This window comes from Bombina bombina, chromosome 10 (assembly GCF_027579735.1).
Source record: "Bombina bombina isolate aBomBom1 chromosome 10, aBomBom1.pri, whole genome shotgun sequence".
In the NCBI taxonomy this organism is placed as follows: Eukaryota; Metazoa; Chordata; class Amphibia; order Anura; family Bombinatoridae; genus Bombina; species Bombina bombina.
Genome location: NC_069508.1, coordinates 52,201,820 through 52,227,115, shown reverse-complemented (window position 1 = coordinate 52,227,115; position 25,296 = coordinate 52,201,820). Strand labels below are relative to the sequence as shown.

Sequence of the window (25,296 nt, the reverse complement as noted above, 5' to 3'; positions counted from 1 at the left end):
CATAACCATACAACACGATTGAAACGATCTTATACTGTTTTTTATCTTAGTAAAGTTTTTTTAAATTTATCACGATTTGTTTGTTTATTCATCTAGAAGTTAAGTCTTTTTAAATTCATCACGATTTGTTTGTTTATTCATTTAAATTCATCACGATTTAAATTCATCACGATTTGTTTGTTTATCCATTTAGAAGCACAATTTGTGTATCAATTTATTTAGAGGTACAGTGATAATACACCGTGCATACACATTTTGAAGAAATAGAAGGGTTTTATAAAATTGTCCTTGAGGAATTTTGAGAGTCAACGTTTTGTTTTTGTTTGTTTATTTGTTCACATTTTTGGAGAGACACTACTTAACACCAGAACCACACAAAAAATTTATGATTCAAAGAAATTATATTTATGATATTTTGGTAAATCCATACACATTCTATCACAGTGTATACACACTTCAAATCATAGTTTATACTCACAGCTCTTTTAGAGCGCTCCCCACACCCACCCCTATTCGCACATTTCTATACATCTGATATTGGGAGCATATCAGATTTGGGGAAGCTAGTTGAGTCCTATCTACATATCACTCCACACTTTCCTTTTCTTGCATTCTCAAATAGGCTCATTGAGTCACTGGTCTAAATTCAATTAAACATATTTGAATTCAAAAGCTCTGTGTCCTTCACCTGATCAGACGTTCATTGCAAGTCACATTAGGGGCAGGATATATTTTGTTACTGTTTACCTCTTGGCATAGAACAAGTTCAACTCTGAAGAATATTGGTGTCCCAAAAAAATCTTCAAAACCTTACACAGCAAACTAATTTTGTATAAAGTATAAAGCAGTCCATTCTAACATGTGTAAAATAAAGCTTGAAAACAGTTAACGATTAATAAAATACAAATATGACAATCTCTTCAGCTTTAAAATGGCAAAATACTTCACAGGTGCTTTAGAATCTTCATGAATTCTTCATGCTGAGGTTTCGAAAAATCTCAAACACACCTCTAGAATACCTGAAACACCAATGAAGGCTCCTGGACACACCTTTATTCTACTCTGAAAGTCTTCTTTAGAACAAATATTTTACAATTAAATACATTTGCATAAACCATGTTGCAAGTGTATACAGTAGAATTGCATAATCAAGAAATGCATAATAAAAATACAATGCAATAATAGTAGCATAAGTAGTAGATTTGTTTCTGAGACATTTCTAAATTTTCTTCAATATAGCAGCCCCATGTCATGTGGCAGCCATCAGCCAATCACAGGCTTATACTTCTGAACATGCTCAGTAGGAACTGGTGCCTCACAGTGTGTATATAAAAATACTGTGCACATTTTGATGATGGAAGAAAATTGAAAACTCACTTTAAACTAAATGCTCTATCGGAATCATGAAATATTCATTTTGACTTTAGTGTCTCTTTAAGTGTTGCAACTGTAATTATCATAATTTTTTTCTTGTTACTAGCGGTTCGAGTTTGATTTGCGAAATATCATGTATTGAGCACTTTACGCATTCTAGATGTAAATGGTATTAATAGGAAAAGTAATGCTCACTGGATTTTGAACTTGACCTTACCTTGCTTTTGCATTAGGCTCCTCTTCAACCCCACCTTTGGGTCATAGCACAGGACTAAATCATACTAGTTCATATTTGTGACTTCACTGAACCAATGCTTGCTATCAATGTAAAGGGTACATCTTTAAAAAAATATATATAATGTACATGGGCAAAGTTATACCTATATCAACTGATATGATCCAATAAAATATTATTAATATTATCTGAATGCATTCTTATGGATAATTAAATTTTACAATACAAAGAAAGTAATTCGGAGGAGATTACATTGGATATTTTCCTAGAAGGCAGGCTACTGAGGTTACTTGCTATTAAATTGTTTTGATAAGATTCTCGTAGCCTTTAGTCTAAAATAGGCAACTAAATTGTAATTCTGATAATTAGTTAGCCAGCGGAGAAGGGAAAGTAATCAAAATGACATCCTAGGTATGGTCTTTATGATTTTTTTTTCTTATTTAGATTCACTCATTCTTCTAATCAATCACTGGTTTTAGTATGTTTTCAAGAAGCCATGAAATTAGGTATACATATTAGTTTGTATACCATGAGATGCTCAAATACACAAAGGTTCAGAACATGTGTAGTTGTAAATATAGTAGGTCATGGTATAAAATAAAATTAAAAAAGTGGTTTTAGCAAAAATAAAACATTATAAATGTTTAATTTTTGCAAAATAAAAAGACATATTTAGAATATAGACTAATTTTTACCTTCACCACATCTGGAAAATCAGGTGTGAGAGGACAGACAGATGAATATGAGCACATCGGGGACTAAATCAGATCAAGAAGGCAAGACTAGGTAGCACAGAAGATTAGGCAGCAACACAGTAAACACAGAGGGGTCAATTAATCAAGCTCCTTACGGAGCTTCATGCCCCGTGTTTCTGGCGACCGCTGCTCGATAACCTGTCCATCTGCTCTGAGGCGGCAGACAAAAAATCAACCTAATCGGGTTAATTGACACCCCCTGCTAGCGGCCAATAGCGAATCTGCAGGGGGCGGTATTGCACCAACAGTTCACAAGAACTGCTGGTGCAATGATAAATGCCGACAGCATATGCTGTCAGCATTTATCGATGTGCAGCGGACATGATATGCTACATCGTATCATGTCCGCTCACACATTAGTAAATTGACCCCAGAGTCTCAGGGTGTGTGGTTCAAGTCTACTCAGTACCTTCTAATTTAACACTCCTAGATAACCCATTTTTCCACAGATCAAACAGTGCCCCCTTCCAAGGAGTAACATATTCTAGGCATGCTTTATAAAGCTTGGGTCAAGAATTTCCTGAACTTTAAATTCTTCAGAGCCTTTTTTAACAAGAGGTGCAAGAGGAGTTTGAGACCAAATAGGAAACAGACACTGTTTCAGGGTTTCAGCAAAAAAACAAAACAAAAAAAAACATGAAATAAATTATGAAACATATAAATATATATTTATATATATTTAACAATCCGTGCATGCTTCAGCAGGACTCACAAAATGGCAAATATACAAAGGACACCTAATCTGGGTTTGAAAATTTGATAAACATACTTTAACCCCTTGAGTGCTAACGACGGCTCTGAGCCGTCAGAGTTTCCGACTCAGGTGCTCAGAGCCGTCGCTAGCATTCTCCCACCTTTAGGGAGATCTTGAGGCTCCTACCCACTCCTGCCCCAACGTTCGGACCTGTATAGTGACAGGCATCGCCGGGGCTTCACGTTTTGCATGGTGACATCATGCATGATGATGTCACCACACAACTTTATTTAAAAATTACAATATCAAGTATAGGGAAAGGGGGCATGCTGCCTAGAAGCCTGTATCTCAGGCATCTAAGCAGCTACAGACCCCCATTGGAAAGGTAATCGCCTAACCATTCCAATGGTGTAAGTCTTGGGGATCTAAGAAAAAAAAAGTAAAAAAATATATATATATTTAAAAAAAAAAAAAAAAAAAAAAAACTTAAATCAGCTTAGCACCCAGGTGGGAAAGTGCTTAACACTCAAAGGGTTAATTCCACATACACAGAGAGAAGTAGGAGCATATGATTTATCTGTCACATTCTTTTAAGCCTCAGTGAGCCTGAGAGGGGTATTATGGAAAAATAACATTGTGTCTGAAAATTCATGCTGGGTCAAATCAGGAAAAGAAAATGGTCAATGGTAGTTCAGGAAGTCAATAAAACCAAAATTAGCCCAAGAATGTGATATCTGACATGAACTGTAAAATTACTTGTAGTATACAAACTCCACACTTGGAAGAAGGGAAGCCCAATAATCCTAAAAATAAGTAGACAAACAGCATAAATACTGTTCCAAGGTCTAATTAGTGTGCCAAGTTTGGTTATTAGATTGTGGATGGTAACCCAAGAACAAGCTTCTTTGAACCTACAGACCTTTACAAAAGTGTTTCCAAAAACATGATGTAAACTGTGAACCTCAAAGGTTCATTATAATAGGTGATGATGAAGTTTAACCTGGAAAAGAAGAGACCACCTACAATATCTAAATCATAATCTATTTGTAGAACATGATCCAAGAACATGGTAATGAGATGAGAAGCTCCTTCTAATGGTGTAAAAACCTAAAGATCAATCTAAATGGCAAACAAAGCCCTTTTTTACCTACATCATAGTTACTTTCAGCATCATGAACTTCTGAGACAGCACTTCTCCAAACGAAGAGTCAGATGCACTAACTTTCAAAAATAAAGATTAGAACATGACCAATAGAAGGAAGTAGTTGCAATGTATCAAAATTGTGCCTCTTCTTCTTTCCGTTAAAATTGAAAATGCTCTCTAATATTCTGAGATACAGAGTTGGCCAGGAAACAATTGCTTTACAGAGATCCATGTTAAAGGTACCAGGACCCAAAATGTATCCCAATATGTGTCTGGAGCACTATATGGCTTGCAAGAATGCTTTTAAATGTTATATGACAGCAGTGTTTCCACAATGTATAACATTGTTACACACTATACACCTTGGTATTCTCTGCAACAAATACCATGAAAACAGTCAATTTTATAATAGAAGTAAATTGGAAAGTTTTTAACACGATGCTCATGATCATCAGGTGAGCAGAAAAAAAAATGTAATCAAGTTTGATTATGAATCTATGTGAGGGATGTTGCAGCTAAATAGATCCTTCTGGATTCCATGATACTGCTATACCAAACAAAGCTATTATTCTTTGAATGTTTCACCAGAAGTAACCATAAAATGCAATTTTAGATTACGAGAAGATTTTGTTGTGTGAAATTTCAAAAATTGCTTCATTTCCCTGCCCATTGTATCATATTGTCACATAGTAGATGAGGTTGAAAAAAAATACTGAAGTCCATCAAGTTCAACCTTTTCAAATCTAATATACTTAAAAAAAAGCTCCAGTTGAGCTTAAATTAATCCAATTAAAAGGTGACCCATTTAACACAAGAAATCATATCAATGAAATCTGTTTATAGCCAGAAATGTATCCAAACCATTTTTAAATGTATCTAAGGTATTGGCATTCACTACCTCCTTTGGTAATGAATTCAACAATGTATTGCTTTTACAGTAAAAATAAATACTTTTGTTGCTGGAGATTAAATCTCCTTTCCTCCAGCCTTAAATTTTGACCTCTTACCACAAACAATTTTCTTGGAATAGACAGAACTTCTGCCATTTCTGTATATGGGCCTTGAATATATTTATATAAGAATATATTTATATAAAGTAATCATGTCACCTCTCAAGCACCTTTTTATAGAGAAAACAGACCCAGTTTGGCCAACCTCTCATCATAGCTTAAATTCTCCATTCCCTTTATTAGTTTTGTGGCCCTTCTCTGAACTTTTTCTAGGTCCCCAGAACTGCACTCCATACTCAAGGTGAGGTCTTACCAGGGATTTATATAGTGACAGAATTATGCTTTCCTCCCTTGAATCATGACAGCCACCAGCCAGTTGTAAACTCATATACATATACACTGAACTCTTGCACATGCTCAGTAGGAGTTGGTGCCTATTTAATAAAACGGTATGCTCCTTTTACATATGTCAATCTAATATTGGGGGGGGGACATTACTATAATCTTTTTTCTCTTTTATATTTTAAACAGTGAACATGGGATACAAGATGGTTGTGTGAAAATAACAAGATAAATAGTAAAATATTTTCATTTTTTGGCAGGTTTTTAAAGCAATGAATATTCCTCAGCTAAGGAACCCAACTCTTCCACCTGCTGAAGATATGCACCCATCTTACAAGACAAAGATTGCTCTCATAGGAGCTGGCCCCTCAAGTATTAGCTGTGCATCGTTCTTGGCTCGTCTTGGATATTCTGATATTACTATTTTTGAGAAGCAAAAATATGTTGGAGGCTTAAGGTAAGAAACATAAAATAAGTGCAAACAGCAATATATTCCACCCTCTCTGAATAAAACATATTGTAACCTAGTTTAAATCTTTGAAAGAAATGTCCTCATATCTCTGGTTGTTTTAGATATGTTTGTCACTTGATTACTAAGGATATAAATGTTTATGGAAAAACATAATTTATGCATATTGGCAAGAGTCCATGAGCTAGTGACATATGGGATATACAATCCTACCAGGAGGGGCAAAGTTTCCCAAACCTCAAAATGCCTATAAATACACCCCTCACCACACCCACAATTCAGTTTAAAGAATAGCCAAGTAGTGGGGTGATAGAAAAAGGAGTAAAAAGCATAAAAAAGGAACTGGAAAAATAATTGTGCTTTATATAAAAAAACATAACCACCATAAAAAGGGTGGGTCTCATGGACTCTTGCCAATATGAAATAAATGAATTTATCAGGTAAGTTCTTACATAAATTATGGGTTTTTGATGTAATTGGCAAGAGTCCATGAGCTATTGACGTATGGGATAGTAATACCCAAGATGTGGTACTCCACAAAAGAGTCATTAAAGGGACATTAACCCTTTAAGAAGCTCACAATTTCAGAATGGAATTACAGGCAAAGAGGAAAAAATAAATAATGAAAGTATTTGCAGAGTTGTTTTATATATACAATTTATCATTTTATATTACCATCTCAAAGTGTTTAATGTCCCTTTAAAGAGGAAGGTATAGAAATAAAAACAGCAATTTTCCGCTGAAAAAAATTAAATCCACATCCAAAAAAATAAGTTCAAACTGAAACAGCTGCCTGAAGAACTTTTCTACCAAAAACTGCTTCCGAAGAGGCAAATACATCAAAGCAGTAGAATTTAGTAAATGTATGCAAAGAAGACCAAGTTGCTGCTTTGCAAATCTGACGCTTCATTCTTAAAAGCCCATGAAGTGGGAAATGATCTAGTAAAATGAGCTGTGATTCTCTGAGGTGGGGTCTGACCCGACTCCAAATAAACCGGATGAATCAAAAGCTTTAACCAGGATGCCAAGGAAATGGACGAAGCTTTCTTATTTTTCCTAAGACCAGAAAAGACAACAAATAGACTATAAGTCTTCCTGAAATCTTTAGTACCTTCAACATAATATTTCAAAGCTCTTACAACATCTAGAGAATGTAAAGATCTCTCCAAATTATTCTTAGGATTAGGACACAAAGAGGGAACAACAATTTTCCTATTAATGTTGTTAGAATTCACAACCTTAGGTAAAAACTGATTTATCCTGATGGAAAATCAGAAAAGGAGACTCACAAGAAAGAGCAGATAACTCAGAAACTCTTCTAGCAGAAGAGATAGCCAAAAGGAACAACACTTTCCAAGAAAGTAGTTTAATATCCAAAGCATGCATAGGCTCAAAAGTAAGAGCCTGTAAAGTCTACAAAACCAAATTAAGATTCCAAGGAGGAGAGATTGATTTAATAACAGGCTTGATATGGACCAAAGTCTGCACAAAACAGTGAATATCAGGAAGCTTAGCAATCTTTCTGTGAAATAAACAGAAAGAGCAGAGATTTGACCCTTCAAGGATTTTTCAGACAAACCTTTATCCAAACCATCCTGAAGAAACTGTAAAATTATAGGAATTCTAAAAGAATGCCAGCAGAATTTATGATGAGAAGAACACCATGAAATATAAGTCTTCCAAACTCCATAATAAATCTTCCTAGAAACAGATTTATGAGCCTGTAACATAGTATCAATCACACATACCAAAACCTGTGAGGCCATGCTGGTGCTACCAGAAACACAAACAATTGTTCCATGATGATCTTGGAGATCAATCTTGGAAGAAGAACTAGAGGCGGAAAGATATAAGCAGGTTGGTAAAACCAAGGAACTGTTAACACATCCCCCGACTCCGCATGAGGATACTTGGACAGGTACCTGGGAAGTTTAGATGGGAGGCCATCAGATCTATTTCTGGAAGACCCCACACCTGAACAATCTGAAAAAACACCTCTGAATGGAGAGACCACTCCCCCGGATGTAAAGTCTGACGTCTGATATTATCTGCTCCCCAGTTGTCTACACCTGGGATATGTACCTCAGAAATTAGACCAGAGCTGGATTCCGTCCAAAAAAGTATCCAAAATACTTCTTTCATAGCTAGGGGACTGTGAGTCCCACCCTGATTATTGACATATACCACAGTTGTGATATTGTCTTTCTGAAAACAAATGAATGGTTCTCTCTTCAACAGAGGCCAAACCTGAAGAACCCTGAAAATAACACGGAGTTCTAAAATATTGATTGGTAATCTCGCCTCTTGAGATTTCCAAACCCCTTGTGTTGTCAGAGATCCCCAGACAGCTCCCCAACTTGAAAGACTTGCGTCTGTTGTGATTACAGTCGAGGTTGGACGAACAAGAGACCCCTTGAACTATACAATGGTGATCTAACCACCAAGTCAGAGAGAGTCGAACATTGGGATTTAAGGATATTAATTGTGATATCCTTGTATAATCCCTGCACCATTGATTCAGCATACAAAGCTGAGAGGTCTCATGTGAAAATGAGCAAAGGGGATCACGTCCGATGCTGCAGACCTAAAAATTCCATGCACATAGCCACTGAAGGGAATGATTGAGACTGAAGGTTTCGACAAGCTGAAACCAATTTTATTCATCTCTTGTCTGTTAGAGACAGAGTCATGGGCACTGAATCTATCTGGAAACCTTAAAAGGTGACCCTTGTCTGAGAAATCAAGGAACTTTTTGGTAAATTGATCCTCCAACCATGTCTTTGAAGAAACAACACTAGTTGATTCAGGTAATGCTCGTCTAGAAAAGAGAATCTCAGAAATCGATAGTGGTCTGGAGGAATCAGAATATGAAGATATGCATCCTGTAAAGTCTATCGTGGACATATAATGACCTTGCTGAGCAAAAGGCACAATAGTCCTTATAGTCACCATTTTGAAAGTTGGCACTCTTACAAAACGATTCAAAATTTTCATATCCAGAACTGGCCTGAATGAATTTTCTTTCTTTGGGACAATGAATAGATTTGAATAAAACCCCAGACCCTGTTCCTGAAGTGGAACTGGTATGATTACCCCTGAAAGCTTTAGATCTGAAACACACTTTAGAAAAGCCTGAGCCTTCACTGGATTTGCTGGAACGTGAGAAAGAAATAATCTTCTCACAGGAGGTCTTATACTGAATCCTATTTGATACCCTTGAGAGACAATACTCTGAATCCACTGATTTTGGACAGAATCTGCCCAAATGTCTTGGAAATTTTTTAATCAGCCCCCCACCAGCTGTACTGGAATGAGGGCCGCACCTTCATGCAAACTTGGGCACTGGCTTTGGTTGCAGGCTTGTATTTATTCCAACTTGAAGAAGGTTTCCAATTGGAACCAAATTCTTTTTTGTAAGGATTGGCTTTCTGTTCCTTTTTCTGTCGAAAAGAACGAAAATGATTAGAAGCTTGAGATTTACCCTTAGATCTTTTATCCTGAGGCAAAAAACTCCCTTCCCCCCAGTGACAGTTGAAATAATAAAATCAAACTGAGAACCAAATAAATTGTTACCTTGGAAAGAAAGAGATAGTAATCTAGACTTAGATACCATGTCAGCATTCCAATATTTGAGCCACAAAGCTCTTCTAGCTAAAATAGCTAAATACATAGATTTAACATCAATTTTGATGATATTAAAAATAGCATCACAGATAAAATGATTAGCATGTTGAAGCAAGCAAACAATGCAAGACAAATCAGAATCTGTTTCCTGTTGCGCTAAGCTTTCCAACAAAAAAGTTGATGCAGCTGCAACATCAGCCATAGATATAGCAGGCCTAAGAATATAGCCAGAAAATAAATAAGTTTTTCTTAGATAAGATTCAAGTTTCCTATCTAAAGGATCCTTAAAAGAAGTACTGTCTTCCAAAGGAATAGTGGTACGTTTGGCAAGAGTAGAGATAGCCCCATCAACTTTGAGGATTTTTTCACAAAACTCCAATCTAGCTGCTGGCAAAGGATACAACTTTTTAAACCTAGAAGAAGGAATAAAAGAAGTACCAGGCCTATCCCATTCGTTTGAAATCATATTAGAAATCACATCAGGAACTGGAAAAACAGTAAATTTGAAGAAAAAAGTTATACCCCAGGTAAGAAAAAATAACTTCCTAAATACTTTCCCAATTTTGAAACTGATAGTCTACAATAGGAAATATACAGTACATAAACCTGACTTATGGCAAATATAAGTACAATACATATATTTAAAACTTTCTATTAATACATAAAGTGCAAAACCATAGCTGAGAGTGTCTTAAGTAATGAAAACATACTTACCGAAAGACACCATTCACATATAGCAGATAGCCAAACCAGTACTGAAACAGTATCAGTAGAGGTAATGGAATATAAGAGTATATAGTTGATCTGAAAAGGGATGTAGGAGATGAATCTCTACGACCGATAACAGAGAACCTTTGAAAAGATTTCCCATGAAGAAAACCATAGAATCAATAGGTGATGCTCCCTTCACATCCCTCTGACAAACACTGTACTCTGAGAGAAAACAGGCTTCAAAATGCTGAGAAGCGCATATCAATGAAGAAAATCAAGCACAAACTTACTTCACCACCTCCATAGGAGGCAAAGTTTGTAAAACTGAATTGTGGGCGTGGTGAGGGGTGTATTTATAGGCATTTTGAGGTTTTGGAAACTTTAACCCTCCTGCTAGAATTGTATATACCATACGTCACTGGCTTATGGACTCTTGCCAATTACATGAAAGAAATTGGAATTTAGACATTATTGTTTATTTGTAATGCAACTACAAATTCGGTAGTGTTGTGTACATTAGTAGGGGTTTGCAATTGTTTTGTGGTCTAAGAATATAGATACATAAAACAGAGTGACTAAACTAATAAATTGATAAAGGAGAATGACCCTTATCTGAAGAGATTACAGTCTACAGATTTATGGATGGGGACTGGAGACATAAGTTGTAGGTTGGGGCAAACTGACCTCTTGGACTTTACCGACTAAGGACTCGATATCAGGGGGCTCGCATGGTTCTGCCTCCCGTCCGACCTTTGATTTTAAATATTAACATAAGTTATCACATTCATGTATGACCTTTTTAACATGGTCACTGTTAGATGTCAAATATAATAAATATAATTAAAAAATAAAGCACCAATATCTTTTACATACTTATATTGTTTCCAGGCATTAAATATGCATGGGTGAAAAATTAGACTTGTTTAAAAGTTTCTTCCATGCAGGCTTTTGTTTCAAACGAATTTTGGATTCAGATTTGTTAGTTATTTCAGATAAGAACAACCAATATAGACATATATATTAAGTCATATTAACAAATATATTTAATTATAGGATTTGAACAATTAAAATAAGCTATTTCTTTTGTAAAATAATGGTCCATTGTCCTCTATAACATATGGGATATATTTCCAGTCACTAGGAAGAGGTCAAGAAACCCATATCAGAAATTAAAATCCCTCCCACCTCATATCTCTTGCTAGTTTGTTTTTTAATACTCTGGGACTCATAAGGGGCAGAAAGCTACTAATGTAGCATTGGCCCCTTGGCTAAAATAAGTGATTCACAAGACTTACTTGAAGGTGTGAAAGTCTCCTCCTAACTGTATTCAGTTCTTCTACAAGAGCAGTTACAAAATTGTGGGCTTTTTTTAATTATGCATCTTTGGATCAGATTTGAAAAGCTGCAACATATTTTCTCTGCATACTTTTTTCTGAGTTTATAGCTTTGAATATGTGTTTATTTGCAAGCAGCTTTTGGCAGGAAAGTCCTTCAGGCCACAATGTCGGCTAAATAAGAACTGCCAGAAAAAATTGTCCCACCCTCTCTCAATAACATAGACCATCGGCTTGGGTATTAATCTCATATGTTATAAAGGACTGTGGACTCATAATCATTTTATGAAAGAAGACAAATTTATGCTTACCTGATAAATCATTTTCTTTCAGAATGATGATGGCTCACAGGCACATCCATTTTAATGTTTGGATGACAGTTCTAATAACACCTCTACAGATGCTGCTTTGTCTTTCCTACTTATGTTTCTTATTCTCTACTTGGCTATATGTTAAACTAGAGAGAGATGGGAGGGATTTTAAACTCTGATATGGGCTCTTTACCTCCTCCTAGTGGTGGGAAATATATCCCATATGTTAGGGAGGACTGTGGACCATCATTATTCCAAAAGAAAATAATTTATCAGGTAAGCATACAATTAGTTTTTTTTGCAATGTTAAAAGAACATACAACTACTGAAAGACTAAAATCCAACATTTAGTGCCTGACCGGCTGTACCTAATAGCAGTCATTAAAAATTCTATGGCAGGATTAGTTTGGCGCCAAACAGCATGAACGGATGAACACATTTTCATCAACCAATCATGCATTTTTCGTCCATTACTTACAATAATGTATTTAAATGTTCATATATCAAAAAACTCAATGATCCAGCAAAATTCGGATGTATCTGCATTCATCGGAAACCCAAATATACATCTCTAATTTAGACATTATTTAAATTATAGTTTCTATTTAATGAATTAATAATTTAATTAATTAATTTTATTTATTTATTTCTGAAGATATGTTAAGCAACACAACAAAATATCACAGAATACACGGTGCTGATAAAAGACACCCAAAAACATGATAATCAGTCTTTGAGTCTCCAAAAGGCAAGTCCAAGTACATCAAAAGTTAACTAAATGATAGGAAAGACAGAGGCACCTGATAGTGTAATAATGAAAACACAATCAAAATGATGATGAATGAGTACAATTGAATACTCACAAGCCAGGTTGTACACCCAGTGCAATAATTAGCAGACCGAGACTTCAGAGCCACTCGGCTGAGTCAATCCTCTCAGAGGAGCAGCTGGGTCAGGTACATAAGGCGTCCTCAGTTTGTCACCAGGACCAACACACCATCTGTTTTATAGGAAACACTTATAACTTCCCAATATCCAAAGGCAAGAGCAGGGTGTGAGTAGATAATGTTTATTATTATTTGTTTTAAAAACAATTAAAATCAACAGGAGCACAGCTACGCGTTTCTCAGCAAATGTGCCGTTTCATCAGGCTGTATCGCTCGTATCACACTTTGCTCTAATTATATCACATGAACACCAATAGATTTAACACACCCACCAATATCTTACGCCCCATTGTGTCAATTACAAGTACGGGTATCCAATGGTTGCCTTTAATATTTGCAAACATGCTTAGGGCTGCTGCCAATAATAAGGTCAACATAATACACACCCACTAAAGCAACAATTGTTAATGGACAAACATACCGGTGATATTAGTCAATCACACAAAAGTTTCTGAAGTTCATAATATATCGGTCAGGAATATACAACATTTCGCAATTCATTAAAATTAAAAAACACATATTTACACCAGTTCAAAACAATAATAACCATAAATCAAGTGCAAAAAATGATTACAGTGGTCATGCAGTTAACAATAATATAGTAATAATAATAATAATACTTTATTGGTTCACGATACCGGCCCCTACTTAGATTGTTACTGATGACATCAATATCTACATTTGCTCGAATAAATAAAGGGCAATTGCCATAGAATTTAAGGGCCAGTACTGTGGGCCAATCACACATAAATGTGTCGGTACACAAGGATAAAAATAACAATATAAACGTAATAAATAAATAAATACAATAGCAATATAATGCCAAAATAAAAGATAACACACCCAGACTATGAGTATGTACCCTTGATAAATAAGGTTCATATGCAAATAGTATAAAATCGATATGCCATGTCTCACAATATTAAGATTAGTCTAAGCGACATCCTATCTAGTGCATAAAGGAATATCCTCACCAACAAAAAACACTTTCTTTTGGATCGCTCTACTAGCAACGAGGTTCAATTGTAGCCATTTGCAAAGATGCCTTTTTTTAGTCAAAGAGAGACCAATACAATGATCGAGGGGCTAAATACTCACCTCAATGGCAGCTATACAATGGAACTCAGAGCTAGCATTGCGAGCCAATCTCCCCCCAATGTATCCATACACAAATAGTGCATTAGTGTACTCAGCTATGTCAAGAACATATATTCAATCGTACACAAAAAATATTATACACAACAAATAATAATAAAAAATATATAAAAAATAAAAAATTAAATTAAAAAATAAAAAATTGATCAGTAAAATACACATAGATAAAGAATACCAACCATATTGCTAGTGCACGAGTACCATAATAATATTGATAATGAATGTAATCATCCAAAATACTCTATATAAAGTTAGATACGAATATAATGTAACCCCAAAATACTTCAGTAAGAAGCTATTGAATAAATCATGTATAATAATAGGCTGCCATCAGGCTAGGGCCCACTATACTAAAATAATACATACTAAAAGTTGTGATAATTATGTAAGTACATATCTAATAGGATGTATCATCAAATAAAACATAATTTTGGTAAGAATAAATGATAATAATGATCCAGATTCCCCCTAGGGGGCATAAGATAATTATGTATGCATATATACCAATCAATGGTCAGGGAGTTGCTTTTTTATGCTGGACATTTCACTTACTTTCAAGTGGTAAAGGGTTAAACAATTTTAAAAGAATAAAGAAAGAGGACATCACAATATTACATTATAACACAAACTTCCAGAGGGACAATAGTATAAAAATTAGTAGACTCACAAAGAGAATGTAACAAGTATGATATTGATTATACTATTTTTAATCTGGAAGAATGTTGGATCATTCATTAAAGACAAAATGTCACATTAAGCAAATTATACTAAGACTTAAAGGGATGTAATTTTAATATACATTTCAATGTATTTCTGTTATCAAATTTACTGTGTTCTTTTGGTAATGCACTGCTGATCGATTCTAGTAATGTATTGCTGCTCTGAAGCTGACTTTAAATATGTATTTAACCAATTTGCAGAGGATAAACACATTGTTTTATGCTAGAAACAGTGAAATAATAAAGCACTCTAAGAAATTCAAGCATTTCCATTTTGCAATGTTATGTCTCTTTAAAGGGATACTAAACCCATATTTTTTCTTTCATGATTTAGATAGAGCATGCAATTTTAAGCAACTTTCTAATTTACTCCTATTATCAATTTTTCTTGGATATTTTGCTATCTTTATTTGAAAAGCAGAAATGCAAGACTTAGGAGCCAGCCCATTTTTGGTTAAGCACCTGGGGAGAGCTTGCTGATTGGTGGCTAAATGTAGCTACCAATAAGCAAACACTATCCAGGAAGCTGAACCTAAAATGGGCTGGTTCCTAAGCTTTACATTCCTGCTTTTCACATAAAGATAGCAAGAGAACCAAGAAAAATTGATAATAGGAGTAAATTAGAAAGTTGCTTAAAATTGCATGCTCTATCAAATTCATGAAAGAAATGTTTTTTTTAGTTTAGTATCCATTTAACCTGAACAGTGTTTATTGCATGAATTTGATGTGACAACATATTCTTTGATTTTGCCTTTGTGACATCACCAGATATGACAATGAATTTATAATATAAAATATGCTATGTTTCTATATTGGAATGCTCTGATTCCTTACTCTTATTAATTAAAACCTTAAAGGGACACTGAACCCAAGTTTTTTCTTTTGTGATTCATATAGAGCTAGCAATTTTAAGCAACTTTCTAATTTACTCCTATTATCAATTTTTCTTCATTCTCTTGCTTTCTTTATTTGAAAAAGAAGGCATCTAAGCTAAGGAGCCAGCCAATTTGTGGTTCAGAACCATGGACAACACTTGTTTATTGGTGCTGTCCAATCCGCAAGGACAACCCAGGTTGTTCACCAAAAATGGGCCGGCATCTTAACTTAAATTCTTGCCTTTAAAATAAAGATACCAAGAGAATGGATAAAATTTGATCATAGGAGTAAATTAGAAAGTTGCTTAAAATTGCATGCTCTATCTGAATCATGAAAGAAAAAAATTGGGTACAGTGTCCCTTTAAACATCATTTTCTATACAAAGGCTTAAAAATAAAGCATTTAAATTGAGTAGTTTTTACACCTTTAAATGTAACTGTAAACATGCACATTTGTAAGGAGCCAAATGAGAGCAAGTTTTTCCTCCAACTTTGTGATCCGTCTCATGTAAATTATCATTGGCAGAGTAGCAACTGGCAGATGATTTTACTTACAGCTATGCCACAAGATACCTTCTGGATATTTAAAATGAATTAGTCTGAAAAATGTTTCCAGCATCAATTACATAATGTACAACTTAATATATACAACCCAAAATGTGTAGAGGTTTTAGGGAAAAAAACAAAACAAAAAGCATTTTAGTTTGGGAATACTCAGTGCATAATCTTCTAATGAATTAATTTGTAACTATTAACATTGCAAAATGTTGTTACAGGCAAACAATTAGCACATGCGCTTAAAGAGCCAATATGAAACAATAAAGCACAACATGCTTTATTTTGTTTTGTATTTATGTATTTTACATCCAGCAGCAGCAGCAGCAGGCAGGCAGTGCATTTTATTTGGGTGTATTTCCTAGTTAAATGGGAACTTAGTTTGCCCCAAATGAAAACAAAAGCCCATGGCTTTGAAAAGCGCTTAAGGCTGATGTTAGATCTTATTCTTTGTGCAAAAGCTTATGTTTATGAATTATAGTGATATCTATAAAATTGCCAGTGTAATTTTCCTATCACATAAAATTCTTATTAGTAATAAACAGAGGTCTATCAATGCTCATACCTACATGCCAATCGTGCTGGCAGCATTGATATTCATTTCCAAAAATCCTTAATGGCTCCCAGGAGCCATCAGCAATTAGGTATGTGTGTTAGAATGAAATCAAGAAAACACTGTGCATACAATCATGTCACATTATTCCAGAGCTGGGTGCTCAAGCCTTCTAGAGCAGTTTTGCATCCAATACTGATATAGTGGTAAGCACTACACCATGTATAGAAATAAAACATTAATGTTGATCACATTAAAACAGCAATTAATGCAAAAATGTGTGTCAGTAACACATCCAAGGCATTTTGCCTTGCTTCTTAATCATATTTTGTTTGCCCCACTAATTAATGAAATGAATATCAATTTTGTATTACTAATTTGCATTTGTAACAAAATGAATCCACATATCTAATTTATGTAACATTTTATTACAATAATAAAGTGCCACAGACATTTAAAGGGACAGTCTATTTTATTTTTTTGTATTGTTTAAAAAGATAGATAACACCTTAACTACGCATTCCACATCTTTGCATAACCAACATTTTTATATTAATATTTACAAGTTTGCCTTTTTCTAAGCCCCTGCTGGCTGCTCATTGTTTTTATTAACATTTTAAAACAAAATGCAAAACAGTCAGGCAGTGCTTGTTCATTTGTGCCTTATAGATAACATTGTACTCTTGTGGATAATGTTTATACAAGAACCTGCACTAATTGGCAAAAATGCTAATTTGTGAAAATAAACTCTATGATAAGGGGCAGTCTGCAGGGACTTAAATATAGGTAATCGTAGAGGTTTAAAAAGTATATTTAATATAACCTGGGTTAGTTATTCAAAACTGGAGAATGGATAATAAAGGGATTATCTATCATTTTAAAAATAGCAGTTTTCAAGTAGACTGTCCCTTTAAGAAATAAACCTGAAAATATATCAAACTTTAGTAAACATGTCCCATAATAAAAACTGGTTGTGGATCCCTTTTTTTAGGTAGGATATATTTAGTCTGTATAAAATTCAGCACCTAATCAATGGGAAAAAAAAACTTTAATCAGTTGCGATCTACAACATTAGACAATATCTTAAAACATTTTTTCTCAAAGGTAAAACTAATCTTTTTTTTTTTTTTTTTTTCCCCATTGATTTTATAATTTTTTTCAAAACTACAAATGATTTGCTTTAGTTGAAAAAATAGTTTAGATATATAAAAAGATCTTACTGTGCTGATAAATTTCTTTTATGTTATGCTAAAAAAAAAAAATTCAAGAACATTTTAAGCAAATTGAAAAATAGCCTAATATTTGTTTGGGCAGTGGGGATTCAATCACTTGAAACACTTTGTTCTTACAACACGAGACTGAACTCTTTAATATTTGTACGATTATGCACGCCTCTTTACATCACATGTAGAACAACCATCAATGTGACATGTTTGCTGAACTATATTTACCTATTGAATCCAGGCGTAAAGCGTGTTTAGTTCAAATGTTTGGCTTTTTAAACCCATTTTGTTAATTGTTTCCTGAGCTTCCTCTAGATCAATATATATAATTTTTTATTATAATTTTTTTTAAAGAGACATAAAACATAATTTTTTTTCTTTATTGATTCAGATAGAGAAAACAATTTTAAACAACTTTCCAATTTACATACAAAGAGAGAAGCACTCTACCAGGAACGAACAACAGCTCAGTGGCTTGTTCTATGGTGATTTACCACCCGGAAGCAGCCTCTTTTAGACCAGTGTGCTTTTCACAGAAGAAAACTTTCCTGAAGTATATCAGTCTGATCCCGCCAAGTAAGGTCAGTCCAGCCCCGAAATACCAGGCAATTCTCCTCTGAACAAGGAACATGACAACCCCAGACGATCGTTTCGGCCTCCTATGGGCCTCGTCAGTGAGGTGCAGCCACATTCCTCTAAGCACACTGGGCAAGGAGTCCACGTCTGGTTTCCCCCATCACCCATAGGGAGACTTCCCCAGGGTCATAATAATTTGCATACAAAGAGAGAAGCACTCTACCAGGAACGAACAGCAGCTCAGTGGCTTGTTCTATGGTGATTTACCACCCGGAAGCAGCCTCTTTTAGACCAGTGTGCTTTTCACAGAAGAAAACTTTCCTGAAGTATATCAGTCTGATCCCGCCAAGTATGGTCAGTCCAGCCCCGAAATACCAGGCAATTCTCCTCTGAACAAGGAACATGACAACCCCAGACGATCGTTTCGGCCTCCTATGGGCCTCGACTTTCCAATTTACTTTAATTTACCTAATTTGATTTGTTAAAAAAAAAAAAGCTTACCACATGGGTGAGCCAATTACATAAGGCATATGTGTGTAGACACTCCTGAGCCAACATAGGTTTGTTTTTCAACCAAGGATAACAAGAGATTGAAGCACATTAGATAATAGAAGTAAATTAAGAAGTTGTTTAAAATCGCATGCTCTATCTGAGACATGAAATGAAAAAAGTATTTCATGTCCCTTTAATGTAAGTCCGATATTACTACAAATTTATAACAATATTTAAATTTTGGCTCATACAGTTACCGAGCAGTAATGCTGTATTTCTTAGATGAGCAGGCGCTAATCCACTAAAAACTATCGTACAATTGCATCTAGCTCTAGAAGGGTATGAAGTGAATTAGCAAAATGGTGTTCACATGACAGTTAAAATTAAAGGGATATGAAACTCAAAAATGCTTCGTTCCCATGATTTTCTATGTTGATGAGATACCTAGATAGGCTCTCGGAACACTACATGGCAGGAAATAGCACTGCCAACTAGTGCTCTTGCAAATGGATAACATTCTTACTATACTGCTGCCATATAGTGCTCCTGAAATGGGCTGGCTCCTAAGCTTACATTCCTGCTTTTCAATAAAAGATATTAAAAGAATGATGATACATTTATAATAGAACTAATTAGAAAGTTGTTTAAAAGCTCTATCTAAATGATGAAAGAAAAATGTTGGTGTTTCACATCCCTTTAAACATTCATTGTACAGACAGAACATACAATTTTAAGAGACTTTCCAATTTAATTCTATTATGATATTAATTTTGTTCTCTTGGTATTATTTTTTGAAAACCATACCTAAGTAGGGTCAGTAGTAGCAATGCACAACTGGAAGTTAGCTGGGGTTTGGTGGCTACACACATATGTTTCTTGTCATTGGCTCAGTAGCTTTGTTTAGCTGGTTCCTAGCAGTGCAATGCTTCTCTGGTGCTATCACACACCTAGATTATGAGTTGTGCGTTAGCCTTAAAAAGCAGCGTTGAGAGGTCCCAACGCTGCTTTTTAACGCCCGCTGGTATTAAGAGTCTTTAAATGACAGGCTCACCGCTCACTTTTTCGAAAATACCACAAATCCACTTAAGTCAATTGTGTATCCTATTTTTTCAATGGGATTTGCCTAATGCCGGTATTACGAGTCTTCCAAAAAGTGAGCGGTACAGCCTCTCCTGTCAAGCCTGGTACCGCATTTAAAAGTCAGTAGTTAAGAGTTTTATGGGCTAACGCCGTAACATAAAACTCTTAACTAAAGTGCTAAAAAGTACGCTAACACCCATAAACTACCTATTAACCCCTAAACCGAGCCCCCACATCGCAAACAATAAAAAAAAATTAACCCCTAATCTGCCGAACTGGACATCGCCGCCACTATAAAAAATATATATACCCCAAAACCGCCGCCCTCCCGCATCGCAAACACTAGTTAAATTTTATTAACCCCTAATCTGCCGTACCTAACATCGCTGACACCTACCTACATTTATTAACCCCTAATCTGCCGCCCCCAACGTTGCCGCAACTATATTAAATGTATTAACCCCTAAATCTAAGTCTAACCCTAACACCCCCTAACCTAAATATAATTTAAATAAATCTAAATACAATTACTACAATTCACTAAATAATTCCTATTTAAAACTAAATACTTACCTATAAAATAAACCATAGGATAGCTACAATATAACTAATAGTTACATTGTAGCTATCTTAGGGTTTATTTTTATTTTACAGGAAACTTTGTATTTATTTTAACTAGCTACAATAGTTATTAAATAGTTATTAACTATTTAATAGCTACCTAGTTAAAATAAATTCAAATTTACCTGTAAAATAAATCTTAACCAAAATTACAATTACACCTAATACTACACTATAATTAAATTAATTATCTAAACTAAATACAATTAAATACAATTTAAAAAAGTTATCTAAAGTGCGAAAAACCCCCACTAAATTACAGAAAATAATAAAATAATTTCAAGTTTTTTAAACTAATTACACCTAATCTAATCCCCTCTAATAAAATAAAAAGCCCCCCAAAATAATAAAAAGCCCTACCCTATACTAAATTACAAATAGCCCTTAAAAGGTCCTTTTGCTGGGCATTGCCCCAAAGTAATCAGCTCTATTACCTGTAAAAAAAGTACAATACCCCCCAACGTTAAAACCCAACCCTACCCTTAAACCCACCCAATCCCCCCTTAATAAAACCTAACACTAAGCCCTTGAAGATCACCCTACCTTGAGAAGTGTTCACCCAGCCAGGCCGAAGTCCTCAACGAAGCCGGGCGAAGTGGTCCTCCAGACGGGCAGAAGTCTTCATCCATCTGGCGCGGAGTGGGTCCATCTTCAGGACATCCGACATGGAGCATCATCTTCCAAGTCCAACTGAAGAATGAAGGTTCCTTTAAATTACATCATCAAAGATGGCGTCCCTTGAATTCTGATTATCTGATAGAATTCTATCAGCCAATCGGAATTAAGGTAGAAAAAATCCTATTGGCTGATGTAATTATTTTATTATTTTCTGTAATTTAGTAGAGTTTTTTTTGTACTTTAGATAATTTTGTTTTTAGTTTAGGTAATTTATTTAATTATAGTGTAGTGTTAGGTGTAATTGTAACTTAGGTTAGGTTTTATTTTACAGGTAAATTTGAATTTATTTTAACTAGGTAGCTATTAAATAGTTAATAACTATTTAATAACTATTCTACCTAGTTAAAATAAATACAAAGTTGCCTGTAAAATAAAAATAAACCCTAAGCTAGATACAATGTAACAATTAGTTATATTGTAGCTATCTTATGGTTTATTTTATAGGTAAGTATTTAGTTTTAAATAGGAATTATTTAGTTAATTGTAGTAATTTTATGGGGGGTTTTTGAGCCGGCTCTCCCCCATTGATTCCTATGGGGAAATCGTGCACAAGCACATTTTACCTGCTCACCGCTAACGTAAGCAGCGCTGGTATTGAGGTGAGATGTGGAGCTTAATTTTGCTCTACGCTCACTTTTTTTGTGACTAACGCCTGGTTTGTAAAAACCCGTAATACCAGCGCTGTCTGTAGGTGAGCGGTGAGCATAAACTGCTAGTTAACACCCCACAGCCTTACGGACAAAACTCGTAATCTAGGCGTTAGTCATTTTTAACCCCTTTGAAGGGGTTAAACACATACAACTCTATTTAACATTGGCAACAAGGTTCGCTCTCATAAACTTCTTCTGCCCAGCCTTGCAGCAAGTACGCTGTCTGCATTTATCATTCCACCATTCCCTGATTGTGTGCAATGCTGCCCCCTGCTTGCTCACAACCAGTCGAGATGATAGTTGCAATCCGCCACCTAAAAGTGTTGTGGACAGGATAAGTAGCAGCGGTCTTTAGATCTGAGTGAGTCTGAAAACACTAGGGCTCCGAAGCTTTGTAAATGGGTCCTGATGATCAAACACTGCATGGATATAAATCTGGCAACATCTTTGTAGGGTTTGTTTTGGCATTATATTGTAATGTAGGAGTATCAAGCTAAAAACTGACCTTTCTAAGATTATTTTATGGACCTTGCAGCATTGACAAGACCTCTTAGATAATCTCACCAAAGAGCAGAGCTTTAGATCATTGGGTCCATAGTAAGGTTCCCAACCTTCTTATTTCCAGGGATCTCTCTTATTTGCCCAATTTGTTTTTATAGTTTCCAGACTCCCTTATTTATTTGCTCTTAGAACATTTTCTCCCTTATGTTTTGCAACATGTAAAATCTTAATTTCAAGCTATTATTATTATTATTATTATTATTATTATTATTATTATTAATAATAATATTATCAGGTATTTATAAAGTGCCAGCAGATTACGTAGCACTATACAAGAAATAATGGAACATTACAGGGATGCATTAAATACACAAACAAACAAGTACAATATTGGGGTACATTACAGTTGTAGGTGCAATAATTGAGATATACAAAAGGAGAGGAATGCCCTGCCCTTGAGCACAATCAGTAGTAAGTGGCCTACAGGTAGAGAGGCTCTCAAGCTTACAATCTAAAGGGGAGGGAATGGACACAGAAGGTAAGGGGGAAGGGAAATATGTCTGTATTATTGCACTATTGTACCCTTATTTAGTTAAAAAAAAAAATGTTCATGATTCAGATAGAGCATATAATTTTTAACAACTTTTAAATTTTCTTCTGTTGTCTGATTTGCTTTGTTCCTTTAGTATCCTTTGTTGAAAAGCATACATAGGAAGGCTCAGGAGCTGGGGAGCTAGATGAAAATTGGTGGCTGCACATCTATACTTCTTATCATTGGTTTGCCAACGTGTTCGGCTAGCTCCCAGTGATGAATGGTTTCCCCTTCAATAAAGGATACCAAAATAATGAAGCAAAACTGATAAAAAAAATAAATTGGAAAGTTAATTACAAAAATGTGTGATCTCTCTGAATCATGAAAGAAAAAAAATGAGTTTTGTATCCCTTTGAGTGCTAAGCACTTTCCCACATGGGTGCTAAGGTTTTTTTAAAGGTTTTTTTTTTATTTTATATATTTAAAAATATATTTTTTTTACTTTTTTTTATTATTATTACTTCAGATCCCCAAGACTAACACTGTTGGAAAGGTTAGGTGATTACCTTTCCAACGGTGGCTGCTTAGATGCCTGAGATACAGGCTTCTAAGTAGCATGCCCCCTGCTCCTATATTTAACATTGTTACTGTTGAATAAAGTTGCGCAGTGACGTCATCACATCATTGCGTGTGACGTCACTGCGCGTAACGTGAAACCCCGGTGATGCCTGTCACTATGCAGGCCCGATCGCCGGGGTAGGAGCGGGTGGGAGCCCCCAGATCTCCCTCAAAGTGGGAGAGTGTTAGTGACGGCTCTGCGCCGTCATTAGCACCTGACTGAGACAATTTGTGACGGCTCAGAGCCGTCATTAGCACTTAATGGGTTAAGCTAGACTGTGTGAATGAAGATGATTGTATAGGAAGAATTTTATTTGTACTAAACTATATAAAAATTGTAAAATGAAAGTTTTTTTTGTTTTTTTTAGTAACTACTGTATAATTTGTCGAATTCATACATGAAATGTTTTGATTCCTTAGTCTCTCTTTTATTTTTTAATTTTTTTTAAAGATGGTAATCTTAGACCATTGTTATTTACAAACAAAGTGCAATAATACATTCTCTAACATAATATAGCATTTTCTTTTTTACACTTTTATGCTCCTATAAAACTGTTTCATATGGTGATAACTTTGAACAACTGCGCAACACATTATTATGACTGAAAGGGTTAATGGCGATCTTGTATTAATGGACACATGTTTTTTAACAGCACATCAGAAATTCCACAGTTCCGACTGCCGTATGATGTTGTCAGTTTTGAAATTGAGCTGATGAAAGATCTCGGAGTAAAGGTAATAAAAATGATAGCATAAACTGATCTGCAAAAAAAAGTATCTGCTAAATACCACGTCCATTAGTAGCAAACAATTAACATCTACAGTAGGCAGAATGCAGAAAGATGCTTCTTATTGCTTAGGGCATTTGTCTGTCTGCTGTCTGAATGCCAGTAGTCTGAAAAAGGGCAATCGATAGTTCTCATTTGCCAGACCTACATGTGATTAATTGTCCGTTAAAAGAGGAAAATAAAGTTTAAGTTGCTTTAGGGGTTCAGTGTATTTGTTGGATGCATTATAATTACCTAGCCAGTCATCATACAGTAGATACGACCCACAATCCTCTTGACTATGGTGCTAACAAATTATTTATCTGCAAGAGATGTTTAATACATTTGTATAAAACATTTCTTTATACAAACCACTGTTGCTTTGGTTTAAACATTTTATTTTGTATTTAGGTTTTTGAATGCTTTAATATATAACTGCAATCTAAAGGCATTTCACAATTTTCACAGAAAAAAAAGTGAAAATATATTTGATCTAATTGATAAAATGAAATATTTTAATGTGTGAAATAAAGAGAGGCTGTAAAAACAAAAATCAATTTTATAAAAAAAAGTGCTTGTAATTTCAATCTACATTGATGTTATGCTTAATCAGTGATCTATTCATTATAAACTGTTGCAATATTAGTTTCTAGGACTATATAAATATTTAAGTAAAAATTAAAAGGGACACTCAAGTCAAAATTAAACGTTTGTTATTCAGATGGAGCAGGCAATTTTACACAACTTTCCAATTTATTTCCATCAACAAAATGTGCACATTCGTTTTTATATTTATACTTTTTGAGTCACC

General features: G+C 34.9%; 1 protein-coding gene across 1 annotated transcript in view; it reads left to right on the top strand.

Annotated features, from left to right (window-relative positions):
- DPYD (dihydropyrimidine dehydrogenase) overlaps positions 1–25,296 on the top strand; it is a 1,643,387-nt gene that overhangs the window by 559,770 nt on the left and 1,058,321 nt on the right. Inside the window, exons 6-7 of the mRNA XM_053694067.1 lie at positions 5,755–5,951; positions 24,372–24,453. Of these exons, the coding sequence (XP_053550042.1) occupies positions 5,755–5,951; positions 24,372–24,453 (279 nt within the window). The remainder of the gene's footprint in view (positions 1–5,754; positions 5,952–24,371; positions 24,454–25,296) is intronic.